Source organism: Equus przewalskii, chromosome 9 (assembly GCF_037783145.1).
Source record: "Equus przewalskii isolate Varuska chromosome 9, EquPr2, whole genome shotgun sequence".
Classification (NCBI taxonomy): Eukaryota; Metazoa; Chordata; class Mammalia; order Perissodactyla; family Equidae; genus Equus; species Equus przewalskii.
The window spans coordinates 71,009,739-71,033,045 of NC_091839.1; the positions used below are offsets into that span (position 1 = coordinate 71,009,739).

At 34.9% G+C, this 23,307-nt stretch overlaps 1 protein-coding gene across 7 annotated transcripts in view; it reads left to right on the top strand.

The window, feature by feature from the left end:
* Positions 1 to 23,307, top strand: part of NKAIN2 (sodium/potassium transporting ATPase interacting 2) — a 928,721-nt gene that overhangs the window by 409,816 nt on the left and 495,598 nt on the right. For 4 of the 7 annotated variants that reach the window (XR_011522093.1, XR_548477.2, XM_008542782.2 and 1 more), the window contains exon 2: positions 18,805 to 18,942. The exons of 1 other annotated variant lie outside the window; for it this stretch is intronic. Coding sequence is in view for 3 of the 6 variants with exons in the window: in XM_008542782.2 (XP_008541004.2) it covers positions 18,805 to 18,942 (138 nt within the window). In the remaining 3 variants the exon portion in view is untranslated. Of the gene's footprint in view, positions 1 to 17,517; positions 17,611 to 18,804; positions 18,943 to 23,307 lie in introns of those variants that run through there. 2 more of the 7 variants (XR_011522092.1, XM_070556968.1) reach the window with 1 other exon arrangement.

The following is a 23,307-nucleotide window of genomic DNA, read 5'->3' on the forward strand; positions in this document are numbered from 1 at the left end:
ACGTTTATAATTATATCCACTCAACACTCAATAATTGTGCTGAGGGTAATATGTGTGAGATGCATTTTTTGGCACCAACAGTGATACCCTGATGAACCAGAGAGAGGTTCAAGAAATTCATCTTTCAGAAGCCATGGTAGAACATGTCAGTATGTAGACTTCTAGAACATTGACAGTGAAGGGCAATGTAAAGGATTGGCTATGGTGCTGTGGTTTCCAGGTCTCTGATGAAAACTCTTAGGCCAGAAATCTCATCCATAAATATTTCAGATGTGAGAAATAACCAAATAAATCTGTGGCCCAATATGGTCTTGTTTTATTTCTCTTTATTTTTTCTTCTCTCCCTCTCTTTTTACTATCAGAGGAAGCTAAGCATGTTGATGTCTATTGTTGGCAGCTTTAATTGCAGAGTTTGCCAAATTGCTAAATTTGCAAATGACTAGCCACATTCCAATTTGGATTATCAGGGAATGAACACTTCAATAGGACTAGTTACAACTGCCTTACATCTTTGCATCCTTAGAATCATATGGAACTACCTAAGTAGCAACCTAGCTGAAGGTCAGGGTTATCAAGATGTGGAAGCACCGCAGCTGCTAAGTGGCAAGCATTCTACTTCATTAGTAATTAAGGTTTAAATGGCAATTTGTGGGGAAACAGCCTTAATATCCACGCTCTCTTCTTCCCTACTCAGCTGGGCTAAGTGTCTCGCTTCTGTGCTCACCTAACCCCTCTGTGTATAACCATGTTGGTGGAATGTATCAAAATTAACTGAGAATGTGTCTGTGCCACTCTGCCACCTCCTTGAGGGCAGGGCCATGTGTGGCTCACACCTGTTCACACTCACCGTAGTGCCTGACAGATGTTAGTGTTCCATAAATGTTTATTTGCTTAAACTGTTGAACTGGCTGCTCACATGGTACTTAAATGAGTTTCAAATGGAAAACAAATAGACATTGAGTAAATGCTTTCGAGACCCAAATATTTACCAGATTTCAGGCACTTATCACCTAAGGATATATCAAACTCCATTCTCATCATGGAGGATGTCACAGTCCAGTGAGGGAGAGAGAGCTGAAAACTCATAGTTGCGACACAGTGGGATGTGACTATAAGAAGTTTAAGAGAAATGGCCAGCCCAGAGGAGGGCTACTCAGCTCTGTCAAAGCCATGATGGGATTCACTGGAAAAGTTTGATCAGGATCTTGAAGAGTGGATATTCTTTGTCTGGTAAAGAGGAGAAAGTTTGTTACAGAAAATGTGCACAGGATATAGAAAGCTGTAGAGATTTGAGATAAAATGTGTTGTCAGTTCTTAAGATAAAATTTAGGCTGTGTTTGTGAGCTTATTGAGTGAGCGAGATGAGAACTTCAGCTGGAAGCTAAAAGAGTGAAATGTGAGAAAGAATTTGATTGTATAGATTTAGTGAAACCAGATTAAAAGTTATAAAGAAATAATGAATGAAGATTGCATTTTAGAAAGGTCATTTTGGTGCCATATGGAGGAGAGATTAGAAAAGGAAGAGACCAAATGCTGGGAGGCTAGATAAGTTAATAACAAGCTGGGATGGATATCACATAGTGTGGTGTTGTGGCTGGAAATTTGGACTCTGGATCCAGACTGTCTGGACTGGACTTCTGGTCTCCATAACTTTGTACAAGTTACTTAACTACTAAGTGCTTCAGTTTCTTCATCTATAAAACGGGTATAATAATGAAACCTACATATGGGGGGATTGTAAGTATTAAATTAAGTAATGCATGTAAAGAACATGACACATAGTAACCACTTCAGTGTTGTTTATTATCATTAATATCTCATTCAAGCATCATAAAAACCATACAAGGGAGATGCGTTATTTATACCCATTTTACAGATATGAATACTAAGTCTTCTAGGGTATAAGTTGGTATGATGACTAATTAGTGCATTTCATATATTTGCATATTAAATACACATGCAACAGGTCATAAGACAATGGGGAAACACTGGTTTCCTATCTATTAATGGATTTTGAATTTACTAGACTTATTAAAATCATGCAATTGTGAAGCTCTCATTCTCTTTAGTTTTGTTCTGAATTCAGAAGATTAGGATAGAACTGAAGCAACCACATGGCACATATAGAAAATAACATTTGGCATTATAAAGCCGGAAAGTATAAATAACATTTGTTCATTGTCCGGGCTCTGCAGGGCCAACCCTCATCCGCCAGACGCAGTACCTATATTTCACCTATTGATGGAAGTGGCACTCTGTATGTACTCGTAGTTTCATAATATGGTAATGTTGAAACATTTTACAAAGTTACCTTCTTGTCAAGAAGAAAATAAAATTCATCATGTCGTTAATTTCTAGGCTTCTATCAAACTAAAAGCCCAGATAAGGTCAACATTACAACTGGTTTATAAATCATATCACCTATCTTACAGTATCTGTTTGTTTTCCATTTGTTTATAATAACAGGTGTCAACACCATCTGCCAGCTTAACAAATGTTCTGTGTTCGCCATGGTTCTTTAAGACATGTAGATCTTTGTCATACTACTCCTCAGACATGCACAGTATCACTTGGTCAATAACGAAATTCGAATTCGAGAAGCATCTATGCTTTATCAAGTAGTTCATGATGGGTGAAGTTTATTGTTTCTGATGTGCGGGCAATAGAAGACAGCAATTTTGAAGCAGCTATCAGATGCATTTTCAGGAATGTTAAGAAGGAGCTGATAAAAATATGTCTTTGTACACAATGAAGGAAATAGATCACCTTGTGGATTGTTCCTAACTACCTGTTAGTATTTCTCCTAGCCTTTGACGTTACAAGTTCAATCTACTGCATTTCCTCAGCTCATATGGGCTCAAGATGTCACAGCTTCACAGAGTAAAAGTTTCTTTTAATTTTCAGAAAGTCAATTTATGTGTATAGCAAAGAGGAAGTAGAATGTCAAAATTTTCAAAATTGGAGAATTATATTAAAAATTAGACATTCATTTGGGCCCGCCCAGTGGCATAGTGGTTAAGTTCACACACTCTGCTTTGGCAGCCCAGGGTTGGCAGGTTCAGATCCTGGGTGTGGACCTAGCACCACTCGTCAAGCCATGCTGTGGTGGCATACCACATGAAATAGAGGAAAATTGGCATAGATGTTAGTTCAGCGACAATCTTCCTCACACACACACAAAAATTACACATTCAAGTTTTATTTAATAGCAACTGGTTTAAACTCTCCTTTTAGATCATGAATCTCATAGCTTCTAGAATGCAGATGCCTCACTTCCTCAACCATTTCTATATTCACCTTTGTCAGGGCCCAATCTGGGAGATGTCTTACTCAAGTCAAGCGCTAAAATGCTGAACACTGTGTACAATGATAAGCCATAGTTGGCAAATATACATCAAACTTTAAATATTGATTAAAAATTATTAACTTTTTACTTATACATTTCCAAATCTCAGTTTGATTTGTGAGAGCAATCATGTTACTTTTCTAATCAAAAGTAAGCCTAATGTGGAAAAAATCTATCGTTAGTTATTCCAACTGGCCATTTACTTCTGATGAAATTGCTCTATAAAATAGATATAAAACCTCCAAGATCACAAAATCTCGATTACTGTGGAATGCAAAAACTGATGCTACTCAGTAACCCTAGAATGGTATGGAACCCTCAGTGAGGATAGACGCTGAATAGCAGGTTGGGATGACTTACCATTTTTGTACTTTTTGAATGTTAATAAATTCCTTTTATGTTTTTATTTATTTCTAGCTTTATCAAGATATGATTGACAAAAAATTGAATATATTTAAGTTATTCACCATGGTATTTTGATATAAATACACCTTTTGTAATGATTACCACATCAAGCTAGTTAGCATATCCATTGCATCACAGAGGTAGCACTTCACTTCACAGTTGCTATTTGGTAGATTCTTGAATAGGTCCAGCATCAAAGTATAGTTTTCAATTTTCAGTTGCTATTGCTATTTTAAAAATGTACATCTTCTTTAGTGTTGACTAATATTTAATAGCAATAATATTTGTACTTTCGTGTGCCAGCTACATAAAGTGGTGAATAAAACACAGTTCCAACCTTTAATATGTTTAGATTCTAAATGCAAATCATGTCACAATTTATACCTTATAATTTGCATGATCTATTTGTTGATAGAAGTCACTGTGGAAATGTCACTTTTTTATACAGACAGGTCCACATGCAAAATATGTGGACATATAAACTGCATGTATATTATATAATAGGTAGATAGAGACATAGACATTGATATAGAAATGTAGATAATAGAAATAAATCTGTACATATAAATTTCCAGAATTCATTGAAACCTATGGTGTTTGGTTCTCTTTTAGTAAATGTATTCAAATATGCTAAAATTAAGAGAAAGATAGCACATAATTTTCATTATGTTAGTTAAACTTTACATCATGTTTATGTTTTAGGTTTATATTTGTGAATTCTCAAGAAATAACTTGATCCATGATTATTTCCAAAAATACAAACAACCTCTGGAACATTTTATAATTTTAAAATTATCATAGCCTTAGATATATTAGACTCTAAATATATCATTTTCTTATAGTTTATTTCCAATACTATTGTATACCAAATTAGTCAAAGTGACATCAATGCAGGCTTTGTAGCATATATCATTATTGTAAACATACCCAATTTTAAAGTATAATTCAAACTTAGAACTTTCAGAATGGATACATTGAAAGAGATAGCCTAAAATTGTCAACTTATTTTGTAATAAGATTATAGAAGGGGGTTGAGAATAATTTTATTTGCCTTTTATGAAAAGACCCATGGTTATTTTCTTACAGAAAACCCATCTGTACAAGTAATTAGTAGATTGCGCTTTACTGACCAGGCTGCTTCTAATTCCCACCATGATGCTTCTTGATTCTCTGTGCATTTATAGGACTCTAACTACATGTGAGAGTGTAGACTTTGCAGGGCCAGCAAGGAGATCAGTGCCTTGGAACAACTGGGAATGGGAAAGTGCAGGAGAGTGCAGCACCTTGGTGACATCCTGCTGGTAAAAGCTGAGTGACTCATGGTGGGCGTGGCAGAGCTCAGCTGGAGCTCAGGTGCTGGAGTCTGGGACTGACATTGTTTTCTTCAAAACAAAATGTGAAATGTGATTGTCAGTGAAGCAAATAAAGCCAATCAGAGAGAATGAACAAAACAAACAGCGACGATAAACCTTGAGATGAAAAAGGAAAAGTGGTAGTAAATGCCATGCTTTTGAGACTCGGCCACATTTGTTATTGTTGACTTGATTGTTCAGAGTGAAGCACAATATCTTTTGCATAGTTTAATGTAATAGCTTTTTTGACTCTAAGTCATAATCTGTGACCCATAATACCCGTAATGATACTTTGCATAAAGGAACAGTTTAAAGATTTTTATTGACAAATAATTTCTTATAAATTTTCTCTAGCACTTTTGAGTATGATCTCTCTGTTAGGTAAAATTCTATGTATATGTCTGGCTTCTTACTGTATTTATGTAAGGGATGCTATTATATCTATATCTATATCTATACAAACATGTACATTTTTTTTTTTACTTACTCTGGTATTTTCTCCTAACTCTGTTAAATTTGGTGGTATCTTTAGACTGTTTTTCAAGAGTTTGAAATATACAACAAATTTAATTGAACTTTTGCCAATAACATTTTACTACTTGGCCAATCTCTTTCCAAGATATATGGTTAGTTTGAAAAAGAGAAGACATTTTCAAGGTATCGAAGGCTTTTATACAGACTCAAGTTACTTAAACACTGTTTAGCTCAGTAAGGTGAAATAACATAAGGGAGAGAGTATGGCCTTCAGTCATCAGATATAATTTAAAATCCCGTCTCCATTACTTACTTTCCTTAAATAAGTTATTTAATTTTCAGATTAATCAGTTTCTCATCCATCAAATAGGGATTCTAAGATCTACCTTTCATGATTGGACAATTAAATGAGATACCAACTATGGTGTCTGATAAACACGTATATATTTGTATGTGTATATGTCTAAGTATAGACACACACACAATTTTTGGTCTTAATTACCATATCTTTAAAATAAAAGGGAACAAGCTACTTACTTGTCCTTTTCAAGCCCTTATTTCTCTTCCATGATTAGCATACTTGAAGATTTAAGAAACTTCTACCTAATTAAAAGGGAATTATGTAAAGACCACATGGACATTTCAGCATTCTTTAACTCTTCCAACTCTAGGAAAAGAAAATATTAAATCCCAAGAAACCTTGCTACCAAATGAGTCTTTATGGCATATTTTGAAATAATCAGATTGTCAGAACTTGGAAAACAATACAGCCCTAAAACCTGATAGTTATTCCTGCTGAGGTTATCAAACACAGAGCAAATGGATGTAAAGTCCTGATTAATTGTTTATCTATGGATCCAAGGAAAATAATTGACAACTTTCAAAAAGTTAAAGTCATTTTCATGAAGGAAGCCAAGAATGCTGACTTACTACTTTTCTGGCTTCTATTTGCTCCAGGGTATGAGATGTTGGTCAGAGTTTATCTTTCCTGAACACTGTCGTGAATTAGGATCTACAGAATCATTTGAATCCTCTAGATTATGGTGTAATGCAGTGGATATGTTACTTATTTTATATGTAGAATTGCAGAAATGTGTTGGGTCCAGAAAAATGATACAGTTCTGTCTTTAGACATTGGGCCAATTAATCCAAAATATTTTTTTAAAGCAGTGAATTATAGAAGTAATACTTGACACATTTTACTTTAACTCAAACTGTAAAAGACTCTTCTTTTGATCTAGGACTAAGGACTCTTCTTTGTGCGTGGAATCAGTGGCTGGAGTTGGACATTTTCCTTTTTTTCATTAAAAAATCCATAATTTATTGTCTGTGGATTTTTATGTGTTGATTTCTTTACAGTGTAATAAGAACTTAAGGACTTTAAAATCATTTGGAAAAAGAGTCCTTTTAGATTTTTATCATTGTTTTTCCGACTATCGTTTAGAAACTCACTTTTGTCCCTTTATATAGTCTTTCCAATATGTTAAACTTAGATTTTATTTTTTAAAAAATTATATTTTTGCACTCATAAGTTAATTGCATATGTAATAATTGAATTATGTAGTGATACATGTTACAAGTACAAGTGACGTGACCAGGTTTGAGTTTGTGTTTACAGCAAGCAGTGTATAAAATATATACTTCAAGTGATGGGAACAGATACATGTAGACTTACTCTACATAAGCGTGCAATTCAACTAACAGAGCAAGAGCATATGAGAGTAGTCTGGGAAGCCTACTGCTTATGAGCAAGTTTTACGGAACTTCTACTGCTTGATGTTGAACTCAAGACATCAGTAGAATATTCACATTTGTAAGTAGTTCTGTGTTTGGGACAGCTCATAAGTAAAATGGACCACTGAAACATATTTAGCGTCCTAAATTTCTCTCCAGATAATAGCATCACTTCAGAGGTATTATCTAGTTTTTTCCACATTGCCAGTGGCATGAAACTGCATGTCATTGGGAGATAGAAGACTGATAACCTTGCAGCAATGTGGGTACCATACTAAGGGCTACATAAAGTGGGAAAAATTCCATTACTTAAAAATTTGTATCAGGTGATGTTTTGTGTGGTTTCATCAACTTTATATCAATGAATCTACTGCAAAGAAAATGTTTGATGAGTTAATGAAACTAAGGAGAAAAAATCGTTCTTGAAACAAAGTATAACTAAGTATGTATGTATACATTTGTATCTATAATGACATTAGTACAACATATATACACATATATTCTATATATATATGTATTATGTATGTATACATATTTTAATATCACCTGAGATGTGATATAATTTGGTTCAAAACTTGGATTCTTGACAAATCATTTTTATCTATAAACAGTCATATAACCTTGAGCAAATTAATCTCTCTCTTGCTTCAGTTTTCTAATCTTTAAAAAGAAGATGAGGGGCTGGCCCTGTGGCCGAGTGGTTAAGTTTGCACACTCCGCTTCGGTGGCCCAGGGTTTCCCCGGTTCAGGTCCTGGGGGCAGACATGGCACTGCTCGTCAGGCCACGCTAAGGCGGCGTCCCACATGCCACAACTAGAAGGACCCACAACTAAAATATACAACTATGTACTGGGGGAATTTGGGGAGAAAAAATAAAATAAAATAAAATGGGGATAATAATATTGCCTACTTCATTAATAAGCTATCTGTAAAATGCTTAAATTGCACTATAAATAGTAATAGTAGTATATAAAATATGTGTGCGTGCACACAGAGAAACCATGTGTGTGATATAAGAGTGCTTGTAATGCTTTGAATTTTCAAGTTTAAGGTATGAAATACATTTCGTAGCTTGACAGAATTTATCGTTTTGAGCCTGTACCAGTTATCTATGCTACATTAATGTAGTCTCTGGTAAAACTCCTAAAGCTGATAGAGAAATATCATCTCTTATTACATTCACCCACGGACAGACACAGACATCTTCTGTCAACAGGAAAACAAATATTATGACTGCCTCTTTTCAGAACATCTCCATATCTGTGTTGAATTCAATAATATGGTTACATGAAAGGGCACAGACCACATGGTATTCACCATGCCAGAAATAGCATACCTCATGACAAATTCTAAAATGTTCCTGTAGCCATCTGAAATGGTATTCTCTAGTATTCTTAGTTGCAATTTCTGATAAAACCTACTGCCACAGTGACTGCCAGTACATGGTAGTAGTCTTGATAACATTTCTGCTTTCATTTCAACTCTTGATTGGCCGTTAGCAGTCACAGTAAGTGAGGCTGTCATTCCATCTCCTGTACTTATGAAACTGAATTTTATGAAAGAGATGTAACTTAGAGTTTGAGAGGTTTGATTGACATCTTCCATATGGCTGCCTTACTGTAGTCAAAGAGACAGTGCCCTGACATCTCCTCTGGGGCCTTCATGCAAGGAGGGGAAGAGGAGATGGGGGGGAAGGCGACAGGAAAGACCCCAGAGTGCAGGACACTGTGCACCCACTTCTGGGCATGCTTCCACCTTCAATCCTGTTAAATATACAGTGTCTGCTAAACAGGGAACATCAACCATGGTAATGACGTTATTAATTCACTGCCTTAGATGAGGGGAGGCCAGGAGGATTGGAGTGACATTTTACCTTGCTTTGAATTCACAAAATAAATATCTATATCGAGATACACCGTATTTATTAAGATCCACACTGAAAACTGCCTAGACACTGCTTCTCTGATAATGATATATGAGGAATGTTTTTGGACTCTTTGTCAGTTTTTCAGAAAAAAAAATCTGCATTTTTACCTAGTTAACAAATTTCAAATTCTCCAGATGGCAGCTTTAATATGTTTAATATGATTGTGCTGTTAAAAAATAGCAATAGAGTTTTCTCTAGAGAAAAGCCATTTTCTATGAGAAAGCAATACCATATGATACATGAAAATAAGAATATTGCAAGCTATTTTTGTTTTTTGGCTTTTACTGAGCTCTCGATGAATAAAAAATCAGTACTGAACAAGTAGATACTGCTGCTGATGAACTTAAGCAGTTTATTCTACCCAATTCCTAGAGTCCCTTATTAAAATATAGTCAGCTCACCCTCATCTGCTTTTCTGTATATTGGTAATATTAGCCACATCATGATGTTTTTTGTGTAACACTTGCTGCGTGAGCAGTTGGAGGTTTGGAAATGGATCAGAGCCAAATATATAGATCCACAGCAGGCATGTCATTTGAACAACTACACCTGGGCCCCCTTGAGAGTTTTGAGAATTTCTGCCCTAAGAACGATTTCAGATATTAGCATATCTCATAGTGTAGGACTGATTCTCTCAATGTGAAAATTGTCTGATTCATGTCATCACTTCTTCCCAATCCCGCACCTCACTACAGCCTCAGACAGTGCTTTGCATTGCTCAATACTTACAATATATTATCAGTGCTTGTAGAATGCCTGGTTTAAAAGTCATGCATGGCTGGGGCTGGCATAGTGGTTATGTTTTCGTGCTCCACTTTGGTGGCCCAGCGTTTGCCGGTTCAGATCCTGGGCACGGTTCTGTGCACTGCTCAAGCCATGCTATGGTGGTGCCCCACATATAAAATAGAGGAAGATTGGCATGGATGTTGCCTCAGGGCCAGTATTTCTCAGCAGAAGGAGGAGGATTGGCTGAGGATGTTAGCTCAGGGTTAATCTTCCTCAAAAAAAAAAAAAATCCATAGCCACAGTCTTCTCAACATTAAACATTTTCTTCCTGTGTTATGAATACTTAACCTATTTGTGTATTGAGTTGACCTCGAATCAGTTAAGACTTGGTTATGGGGATACTGGAAATTCAAGGTCAAATGGACACATTAAACTTCCTAGCTCATGCCTGTCATGTGCCTTGAGTGAGCCGTGAAAACTGCCCAAAACAGCTGTCATTTTGATGTGTTCTGATTCTTCTGGAAAGTTAGATTTCCACTGAGTAAAATTAGAGACTCTGTGGAAAAATCAAAACAGTGATCCATCTACCAAGAGGACCTGGACTGTGATCTTTTTAGCTCATTTCAGACGAGTACAGGGAGACTTTAAACAAATGAAAGTTTGCCTACTAAGGTATGAAACTATTTCGCGGCACAACTGATAAATGTCATTTTGTTGTGACTTTGCTGGATTGTTAGTCTATTAACTGCATCAATAGCATAAACTTTCAGTTTATTTTATTTTCAAAAAAGCTCTGTCCTAACTGTAAACTTGTCTGTAGAGTGAATTGCACAATTTGTAGTAATAGAGTAATAGCAATAATAATGATTATTTTAATGGGTTATTGTAATGATTGTGACTTTTCAAACCATACAGCTATATATAAAAATAGTTAGTGTATCTTTTTGATCTTTTATCTTGTGCTGAGACCAATGACCTGTTTGTTTACTTGCTTATTGAATTAAGGAAATATTTGGTAATAAAGTAGAAATAATGCCCTTAAAACTTTTGAAAAAACACCATAAGGTCCTAGTATGTTTAGGTGTGAATTGTTTGTGGTTGCAAATATGGACATTGAAGTTAGAATACTAGCGTTTGATCCCAGCTCTACAGTCATGATCTTGGTCATGGCATCAATTTCCTCATCTGTCCAGTAAAGGAAGCGACAGATAATCCTTGTAGAATGTGTGATTTAAAAGTAAGCATTAGCTTAAGTAACATTTTAAAGTGCTTATCATAGTGCCTGGGATATAATAAGCACTCAATCAATTCTTAATTATTATTATATCAGAATCCAGACTCACTGTCTATTCAGTCAGAGGGCACAGATTTGTGTATAATAAAGAGATAAGTAAAAATTTTTTAAATTCCCACTACTAAAAATCAAATAACATTTAGTGATTACACACACACACACACACACACACACACACACACACATTTGGCATAAGCACAACATGTCAAAAAATCGTATGACTGGGTAAGTTCAGTTCAACAACAGTCAAAAAACATTTTTATTTTTGCTCTAGTGTTAACTTATTGTGCTACTTTTTTAGAAGGCTATTTTCTATTTCTTAAATCTAGTATAATATGCTAGTCATCAACTTGTCTTTTGATAGCATGAGTATTAACTATGAAATGGTTATAAATTGCTCTGCAGAATGAACAGCTGTGAGAATAATAAATGATTCTGTTATCACAACAACTATAATATTAGCTGGCATATTTAGAGTTATATATAAGTGGCATTATTACACAAAATAGTGGGAAATGTCTTAAAATACTCTATTATGTGGGTCAATTAAATAACTCCATTAAATTCAACCTCAGAAATATGTGACTGACCTCATTTCAATAAAGATCTGTTAAGAAATACCATGTACGCTGTTGCAGTAATGTAGCTAGTAAGAAAATGTACTTTTGTAAGAAATGCAAATACTTGTTTTTATTTAGTTCCTTTGACTTTATACCAAATGTTCTCTAGTATTTTCTTGAAAATCTTTACTGTGCTTATATATATGGAGACAGAGTTTTTCAAGTAAATGTTGATTTTTGTCACATTTGAAAGGTGTAAAGAGTGAAGGAAATTCACAGAGGAAATAATGATGTTTGAATTCTGTTCTTTTACAATAGTACTAGGATAGGTTAGACACATGAGGTGTTAAATCAGACAGCAAAACATTCGTTAAGAAAGACCCCCTCTGAATAATTGAGGTTATCTATGTCTGCCATGTTATTATTTGCATTTGTGACCTGTAGAATAAGAAACATTCAATCATCATTAAATGAAATTTGCTGACAAAGGTATAAATATAGAATAATATTTGTTCTAAAATACCGGTGTCCAAACTTGTTATGCATTGTTGAAATATGAATCAATAACAGCAGCCATCTTAGGATGCAACCTAGGCATTTAAACAAATACTCCATGTACATTAATGCATTAATCTTCACAAAAATCTTAGGAGCTATGTACCACAATATCCTCATTGTATAGAGGAAGAAAATGAGATTCATAGAGATTAGGTGACCTACTATGGTCACATGGTGTGTTAGAATCAAACATGATTTTCTAATTCCAAAACTTGAGTTCTGAACCACGATGACGTGTTGACTTCTGTTATAATCAGAGCCATTAGGGCCAAATCTCTTTTTGGTGGTGTTTTTGTTGTTTGTTATTGTGGTTTATTTCTTTGTTTTGCTTTTAAAGAAAAGCAGTTATGTGGAAGGAGATAGAAAATCCTTGGTTGTGTGCTTGTGCTTGGTTTCCTCCATATCTTCCGTGTATAATCATTGCAGACCCTACTTCGAGTTTATTCTCTTCATTTCATGTATGAATCAGTCTCTTGGTGAGATGAAGAAATTTATCTCTAGTATATCTCCTGCATATAATGTTTAAAAGCTGGCATGTATGTTCTCAATTATTTTGTCCACTATGAACAACACAGAGAATCTTAAGGGGGAACATCATCAATCCTATTTATAGAGAATTTTACTTTGTGATATCATCATATTTTAGACAGTATCATAAACACATCAGCACCTCAGCAATATTGTAAAAGCCCAAAATACCTCTAAAGTCTTTACAGCTTTCCTGAAGATTGGCTTAAAAGTAAGAGAAATCAACAGGGTGTATCTTTACTGATTCTGGAGCAGACAGGTCCAGAGTATGCTCAAGATTACAGTCCATGCTAGGAGACTGCAGAGAGGAGTAGTAACCAGACTGTGGATGAGATCTAGCATGGTAAGATCCAGCAAAGGGGCAGAATAAACACACACATAAGAATTAGCAGCTTTACCAAAGTGAGCAGACAACCAAGAAACAGAAAATACTGCACCTGGGAGTCGGGCAGGGGAGAAACCTGAGTCCAAGGCAAGATCTCAGGGCAAGAACATCTCGCTGAAGGAGCAGAGTCCTTGAATGGATCAAGGAGACAGGACCAGAACTGTTTCCTTCTCTCCTGCAGTATTAAGTTCCTTATGGAACAGGAAACAAAGAGTGCGTACAACTGGGAACAAGAAATTGACCATGCTTGACTGGAATGTGGGGAAAAAGGTCAGCAGCAATTTCTATTGACAAAATTCTGACAAACAGGTGGCCATACTGTAGGTCTGCCTGGAAGTTTATCTAAATTTTCATGGTCCCTACAGAAGAAATAAGAATTTCAGACCCATTCTGGGAACTGTTATGCCCATTTCAATTTTCATCTTGATTTTCCTTTGTATTTCCTACTTTTCATGTATAACAAAGCTAATTTTAGTTGTCAGGTAAGTTATCTTCGCCTACAAACAACTAAAATGCAAATCATTTCTTTATTGATTCCTGGAACCCCACAGTGTATATTTTATTACTTTTGGCGAGATTTGTCATTTCCCTGAAGTCCACTTGGACGAGGCAAATGGACTTTGGATGGGAGCATTCCACTCGACTAGCGTCCAAATCTAAGTCTATCTTACATCTTTCCGCAGAGACTTGAGAGTTGAGACAATCTGGAAGCTCAGGTTTCTGAAGGAGAGAGTGGAAAGTACAGGAGGAGGACAGGGGGTGCCCATTGATAAGTTCAATTTCAATTTATAGGTTAGCACTAGAAACTTAATTTGGTTGTTGCTAGCCTTTAATAACACACTCATTTTATTTTTTTAATCAAGGAACCCATGTTCCACCATGATAGAATAGAAAGCCTATTTTTTTCCTCTCAAAGGCCATATAAAAGTTTTATTTTGTATTATTTGTAATAACTCACAAGCTAAATTTTAAGCATATAAAATTATAATAATATTTGGGAGGAAAATTTAAGACTAAGAAATCTTAGTTTTTATTTGCAAAACGCAATGTCTCAAAGAAATCTATTCTGGGTTCCACCAGTCGAAAACAACTAGCTGTAAACATGCCATTTTGGCTTTTTATTAAAAAGTATTTTAATGTGTTTATGTACATGTGACTTCCTTGTTAATAAAGTTAAATGGCAATGGCTACCTAGGAAACCCATGTAGGATTCCCACTTGCCATGCAAACACTTGAAGCAAATGTGTTTCAGACTGAATACTCTCCTATTAAGAGGTCAAATTTAGTTTCACAAATTATTAACTTAATTGGGCTCAGATTTCTCGGGTGTAGATTGAAGAGTATGGATTGAGTCTCTTCCAGTTTGAAAGTCAATAAATTTATTTATCTTGGAAATTTCACAGGAGTTCTTTATGAAATTTGTTGTCATCGAAAGTAAGATAAACTTTACCTAATGGTAATTATCAGAAAGGTATTTGAAAACATTTTTAGCTTAAGCATACTCTACTAGATGAACAATAACTATTAGAATTCACATTTACTATAACGCAAAAGAGAAGGGTAATTTTGGTGTTTTACCAGTACGAACATAGATATCAAAGAATAATTAACACTTGTTATAGTATTTGGGATTTTGCAAACAGAATTTGACCCAGAATTCCACTTTGTGGGGTTTAGCCTATGGATATGTCAACACTATATACAAAGTGGTTTAACACACTTATGTGTGTTATAGCCAAAATTGGAAACAAATTAAATATCTGTTAAAATGGAATTTTTTATTAGGATATAATGAGGTAGATCTATAAATGCAGGATGTGCTAAGTGAGAAGTGCAAGGTGAAAAGCCATATCTACATTACAATCCCATTTATGTAGATAAAATGATGTGAAAAGAATTTACATATGCGTGTATGTGACAGATATTTGCCTATATGCTGGCGTCTTATTTTCCTGATAATATTTTCCTGAAGAGCTATGCACTTAACACTGCTTCCCCGGGTTGACGCAAGTTTCTTTTGGGGAAAGTGAGTGGGACTGGATGGTTTCTTCAAAGTTTAAGTGTTTAAATAAATGTTGCACCTTATGTTTTAAGGCCAGAGCAACCTTCAAAACAGAGTCAGACAAGAGAGAAAAAGAAAATTTACTTATAGGTCAGTTTATAGATATAAAACTCTTAAATAAAATTTTATTTAACCCAAACTGAAATTATGATAAAAATAATATTCCAAGTAGAGATTTTCCCAGGGGGAAAACAAAAAGCACAATTGAACATGGCAAAACCTGTCAATATAATCAATCACATTGATCTACAAGGAAAGAAAGTGATTATCTCAATAGACACAGAAATAGTAATTGATAAAGATTAGCCCCTGTTTATGTTAAAAAGTAAATACCTCATAAAACATAGTAAGAGAAGCAAATAGAATTCTTTATGGAAAGCAACAAGTTATGCATTTATAATTAGCCACTGTGCAGAAGCCAAACACAAAGAACCAAAATTTATATAGAGTAAAATAGATAAGAGTGAAAGAAGCTCATACCATAAGAATTTTTAGTGAAAATGACATACAACAGCAGTGTATGGTTTTCAAGGCCATATACATATGTTTGTATGTCAGGTGATTGAAAGGACATAAAGTAAATACATTATGGGGGTCCAATGAGCAAAAAGGGAGTAACACTGAGAACATGGGTTGAAGGAGGCAAATAAGAAAATAAAACAAAACAAAATAAAAAAGAGCTTGCCTTGACCAATGCTGATATAATGTCGTAAACTGACAAGTATTATCAAAGAGATTCTCTACACCATTCCAAAATAAATAAATGAGGCAGGTAAAAGGTAACCTATATCCTCTCACCAGCATAGGCCTGCAGAATGAACCGTGAAAGCTTTTGTTTTTGGACCAGGTGTAACTCAAGTCCATAAGTAGGGACATAGTGCAGGGGCTCTGCACAGAGGTCTGAATTCCTGTTTCGGCACCTCTGAGATCTCAGGAGAATCACTTAGCCATACTACACCTTAGATTTCTTAATCTGAAAATAAGACAATAGTACTTACCTCCCTGGGTTTTGTGCAGAATCAATGAGATAATATATGACTGGGGAATGGTATGAATGCTCAGCACATCGTTAAGTGTTTTAACAGATATTCATTCTCTTCTCTCCAACCCTGCAGAAATTTCATAGTTAATATACTTCCTATTGGAAGGAATTCGTAGGAAAGGATCGTAACTACTTCTATAAATTATCATTCTGTTTATACTCACTGAATTTTTCAGAAAATCTTCTATTCTTCAGTCCTAGCTCTAAATTACAGAACCTGTGATACAGCTAATAGGGCCAATCAAAAAGAGGTAAAAAAAAAAAAAAAAGCAGAAATACGCTAAGTGAAGGATTGTACATTAACATATTGTCTGCATGAGCTTCTAAGTACTGTTTGATGGAACTGTTAGTTCTGTCATGAAACAGGCTGATACATGTGATGTAACTTCATTTTAGCACTGCAGACTTAGAAAGTATGTTATCATCTATATATTTTTTTATAATTAACAACATTACTGCTATTTTCTTCCATAATTGGTGTGTTTATGGAGAGATTTCCCACTGTTTGACGGATGCACTTCATCCTCTATACTTTTTCCCTGCTGCGTTCCCACAATTATGGTGCTCAAAATTTATGGAGTTTAGAGTCGTCTTGCTGCTGTTTTCCATTCCTACTTACTGTTTATTCATGGGATAAAGATAAGATGTTTCTATGTTGGAGTGAGCTTTATATAGATGATTAGCGATGCTATTCTGAGAACAAGCACTTACTTTTTGGTACCATTGATGGATTCAAAAACAAGGCGTACGTGATACTGCCTAACATCACAAATGGGTCTCCTTTATATGAAGTGTTGACTGCATGATAACAGTTGAAGGAATGTTTCAACAGAAGGCAGGTTAAGGTTTATGAGGCTGGGGTCATAACGCAAGTTCAATGACGATCTGTTTATTTATCAATTGGAATATTGCATTCCACTCTGGGACTCTAGTGGGTATTGTAGATTTTGGAATATGCAGAGTAGAACAGAAGTAGATTCTCTCTTTTTTAAAAGTCACTGCCCACATTAAGAGAAAATGAAGATTTGATGAGGCTGGACTGTTATTGTTAAAGCTACTCCATGGTACCCAGTGTGTCTTAGGAAACAGAGGTGTTATGCAAACAGTTGTCATGAGTTTATTTTCTCTTTCAATGCCTGATGGGAAAATGTGCTGCTCAGCTAAAGAAGTACAGTGGGGATAATGCTCATTCAAGAAATCTTCAAACTGAGCTACAGGTATTTAATTTAAAAGCACACTGTTTCAAGAGTTAGTATGTCTTTCTGACAAGAAATATCATTAAAGCATAATGATGTTAGTAACTTAGGGGTTTTAAAATCATTTTCATTTAAAATCTGGCTGAAAAAAATTGTTGAATCTTTGTGCAAAACATCTGATCCTCTTACAATGTTTTACTCTGAGCAGATAGTTTATTATCATTCCACCTGAGGACAGGCAGGAAGAATACAGCTGGGTTTAACACACACTATCCCCTTAGTGTTGTTAGATCTGATGAGAGACTTGCCAGCTATCCAGGTTTCATTTTTCAGTATAAAGTGGCACTTCTGGACTACCGGCCAATCTCGGGTTTGGGTTGTCTGGTTGGTTGTTTAGTTAGTTGGTTGATTGGTTTTGGTATTTTGCTCTCACTGCTTAGATTTTTACATATGTCTTAATTGTGAAGTTGTCAGCACAGATGAACGTAGGATAATTTGAAATGACTTCAGTTCCTTGCTTGTATAATAGTGATGCTTTATTATTGTTTTCTGTGTTTTAATTGCCTTCTGGGCCTTTCTTTGACCTAGTTAGTTTAGGTAACCGGCTATGACAAAAAGTCATGTTTGATATATAATCTTATGATATTAGGGTTAGAAGGACCCTAGATACTAGTCAAAGTCCTGCATTTTACAAATGAGGAATCAGACCCTCGGAGAATGGAAATGATGTGCCTGGGGCACTACAGCTGCTCAGGGACAGGCCTATATCCAGAATCCGGGTCTCTTGACTTTGCTGAAGAATTCTTTTTCCTCTACATCAACCTCCTTTGCTCTAGTCCCAACTTCTACAAGGACATTTGAGCAGATCCTAACAACAGACCCTTCTTGTAGACTTCCCGAACTTGCTGGTTGATGACTTCAAGTGTTTGACAGCGCATATGACAATATAATTTACCCTGTGACTACACAGTGACATCCTGTGAATACTGCTTGATGCCTCCACAAAATCTTCTCTGAAAGGATTGTATCCGTCTATGGATCCACAGCTTCCGTAGTCTTCCTTTGAAATATCCCTGAAAATGTCATTCTCACTGTTAGATATAAAGACAAGTGCCAGATATGGTAACACAGTTGTAATTGCTAATTATGCATCCATGTGATCCTTTTTTTCTCTCACCACTATGCTCATCTGTATCTCCTGTTTTGCTGTTCCAGGTTTGTGTGCTGGAGAGGCAAATATTTGACTTCCTTGGATATCAGTGGGCACCTATCCTGGCAAATTTTGTACATATTATTATCGTCATTCTTGGTTTATTTGGAACAATTCAATATAGACCTCGGTACATAACAGGAGTAAGTACCTTTCCTGCCTTTTAAAAATTTTGTTGAAATAGAGAAAGATATGAAAACCACAGTGTCTTGAAAAATTATATGTATATCCTCTCCTTAAAGTACCATGTGTTTCTTTTGGTATTTTCAGGTTACATCTACTGTCACTGAAAATGTCGAGCTTAAAGCACATGACAGTGAATTTAATCAGATTGTATTTTCATAAATTGTACTTTCAGCAAATATTCTCTTGTAATTAGAAGCAGAACTGTGCCCCTTTATTTTCAAATTATAAAGTCATAGTCTCTGATTTAAGGGATTTTAATGGGAATTTTTCCCATTTTAAATAATCATATTTTATAAATTGAATAAGGATAGTATAAAATCAATACAAATGAGCATATACTATTGATGTGAAAATATCAATATATATTTGGGTTAATATTTAACCTACTTGAAAGCCAGAGTAGTCTGGCCCGCAGTCTCTGTGTTCTCCATAATTCTCTTTTTGGCTCAGAGGAAGTATTTTGCATTCCCACTCAAGTTAAACTTACTTATCATAAAGTGAAATGTGACTGTTGCAGTTGCTATGGGAACCATAATTTAGGATTTTTTTATTTTTGTATGTGCCTCAGATCTCAGCTATAGTTCTTCATTAATGTAGTTTTTTTTTTTTTAGTTTCATCATTTTTTCTATTTCTTCTATTTTTGACAAAGGAAAAGTCCATAGGCATTTGTTTAAAATTATAAAGCAAGTTTGTGGCCAAGGCATGTGTATAAGATAGTGCAATAAAAGCTCTGCCTTATTCAACACAAACCCAACAGGCCTTCTGAGGTTTCACGGGGCCTCCTTCGCATAAAAGATGCCCTCCTATGACCTGTTTTCTCTGTCATCTGGAACCCAGATAAAGCTCATTGGTACTGAAACAAGCAATAAGGTGGGTGCTGGAACCAAGGGATCCACTGTCTGGCTAAGGATCAGGGAAAAGCCCATAGTCTTCTCCTCCAGGCGCATGCTCAGAAGTGAGTGTGTGTCACCTCTGAGGGTATGGAGATGCATAAATCTTGTAAAAAGTAAGATGGGTTCTGTTGCAGAGTGAAGTTTTTCAATGCACAAGATATAATAGCGTTGTTCATTATCTTATATAAATTTTAATTTCACCCAGTATAGGAGGGTAGTACAGGCTTTGGGAGTGAGTCTTCCAAAGTTGTAGTACCAGGATTGAAATCTTGCATCGACCAAATTCTTTGTGATTTTGGACAGCATAACCTCACCAATCCTTAGTTTTCCCACCTTTAAAATGAAAGTAATAACTCGATTAACTCATATGCTTGAATTCATTGCTGCTGGCGATGCTGTAAATGTGAAAGTTCTATAAGCCATTATATGAAAGATTATAGACTATTTATGAAAAATTCTCAACTTTCTTCTTTCACTAGACTTTGAGGCTCCTCCATGATTTTATTCTTATAAATAATGTCCTTCTGAGTATCATCATACAAATATGTCATCTCCATTTCTGATGAAGTTCTTGTAGTCGGAGGTTAGTTTTGAGGTGGAAGTGGGATATTCTATAAAATGTCTTTAACACACTGCTTAGTGTTTAAGAAGTGCAAAATAAATGTTCGCCATAATATTCTTTCCCTGTTGTTATTATTATCATTTGAAAATAAGACTAAACTGTACAGACTAGCAATAGGCTGACAGGCAATTTAAAATAGATCAAGGTCTTCCAAGCTATTCGTTGAACTCTTTCTGTCCCTGTTATTCCAAGCTATTTCTCAAAAATATTTTGTGGGATTTCTATGTATTAAATTATACTGCCATCACTTTAGATGAAAGACACACCCACAAATCTTTTCAAGACAGGCTGCTACCTCTAGCATTACTTAAGAGTTAAGGTGCCTTGGGACACATTTAAGATTGTTAGAAGTTTTGTAGAGCTGAGTCTCTGAAATCTTTCAGAGGTCTTAACAATGTGTCTTAGAGCTACATCTTTGATTTGATGTTGACTTGCAGACAGCATTCTGAATTTGATCTTTTCCTTGAGACAATGTCTTTCTTGGAAAACCTTTTGCTGGCTGGAGATCTGTAAATGTGAGACTCATATTTTTCAACTCAGAAAGTCTTGAGCTGGAAATATGTTCTCTAAATTCTGCTTGAAAACTGAATTGTCCCTTCTTCAGCTCATCTCTCTCTTACAATATCATGTTATGTATGGCTAAAAGATGACAACACCGTCAACTGTTTGCTTGGAAATCCCCTGAGCCAGATCCACAAGTTTATAGGTATATTTTCTATCTTTGCATTATTAACAGGCAATAGTCAAGCTACTTGTTCTGAAAGTATTTATCGTGAATCCTCTTTTCTGCAGTCCTCAAAAACAACTTCCTGATGGTTCTTCCTGTCTTCGCTGATAGTCTCCTCACTTGCCTCAAAACCAACATTGTGTGTTTTAGGTTTGTGTTACAGTATCACTCAGGCTTTGGTTCTAATTTCTATTCTAGTTATCTATTTCTGTGTAATTTTTCCCTAATGAACTATTTCTGTATAACGAAATTCATGATATCTAATGACTGTAACGCCATGTTGAAGGTCGAAAGTGGATTCAGGAAAATAGAGAATTTGCCATAAAAATGGAATTAAGATTTTTCAGTTTGCCCAAGGATGGCAAAGGGAATTACAATTAAAAGAAACTTGAATGGAATCATAGATAACAGAAATGCTGGTCAATGAAGGATCTGAGTTTAGCAGAAAAATGCATAATTGGGGGCAAGCTGTAACTAACAATAATGTATTGAGGCACTTAAGAAATATCTACGGATATCTACGGGCTCTCTGCACTGGAGAAATAGATATTAACAAGGAAATTTATTTTCCTCTCCCCTAAAAATGTAGGCCTTTATGATTTCTACATTTATCATTTTATATTTTTGAATTATAAAAAATTTGGTATCAAAATAGAGACAATTTCACATACTGAAAGCTACTCATATTTCATAATTTCACAACTTAAAATTATTATTAATATTTTTCCATATTTCCTTCCTGTGTGAGCAAATGAAACATCTGATTGTGCTATATCTCAAATATGTGTCTTAATTTCTTTATTTAAGGTTATATCAAACAATTTTGAAATTCATATGACTATTCCATTGTCCATTTAACCTTTTACACTATGGGTATATATTATGCTATATAACATATATAACATTTATGTTGTAAATTATGATGTTATATATTACTGTACATTATTGTTCCCATATTTTTTATGATAAATAATTCCCTATAATCATCTCCATAAAAAATACCCTCATCTTCATTTGTGATTTCATTCCTTAGGAGAAACACCTAGGTATAATTAAATAATATGAACAATTTGAAAGCTCTTAGTATATAATTGACAATTACCTATCCAAAATTATTCTACTGAATTATCCTCCCACCAATGCACAGCAGAGTCTATTTCATTGCACCCTCGCGAATCCTGAGTATTATCTGTTCTCATATTTGCTAATCTGATAGGAGAAAACATGTCATTTTTGTTTCGAATTGCATTTCTTTACTGAGTTGGACTTTTTCATATGTTTATTAACCATTTTTATTTGCTTTCTGGGGGATTGTCTTTAGGTGTTCTTTGCCCATTTTTTCCCTGGAGTCTTAGTGTTTATCACAACAATTTTTATATACGGATTACACAGTAAAGATATTTACCCTTTAAATGTCATAAATTTTCATTTTGATGTTTATTATTTTTCTCTTATTAAAATTAACTCCCTTTCCCTTTGTGATAACTTCTATTGCTTTAAAAATCATAAAATTTAAATATCATCTTGAAAAGTGTAAACGTGAGGCTTTGTTATTGTTAGGTCTAATTTTGCTAAAACAAAAAGGCAGATGCCCTGAAATAGAGTTTAAGGAAAAAGCGTCCCTTTCCACATTTGCTAGTTGTAAAGAGTTTCGAATTATTGATGAGACATTTTGATTTAAAAAATGCAAAAAAAAAAAGTATATGGACATCCTCTGCAACACTGAGAATGATAGCAATGAATAAAATTTAGAGAGTATTGGTAATGACTTTTGTTTCTTTTACTAATCTTCTCTTTCATAAGAGCAAAGAAGAAAAATTGAAAACTGTTAATTAGAACAAGAACTCATTAGTACCCTTTGAGGGCCTCTGGCGTTTCAAGGAATGTAGTATGTTAAAGGAAAATGAAATTGATGATTTCAATTCCAAGCAAAGGAAATCTGAAGCCAGAATCCATAGAAAGCATCTATATTCTATAATTCTTGATAGCATCAAATCTCAAAGAAATGCCAGATTAACTCGGGTGGAATAATTTATAAATCAATACATAAAAATGGCTTCCATGAAAGCATTACCTTGT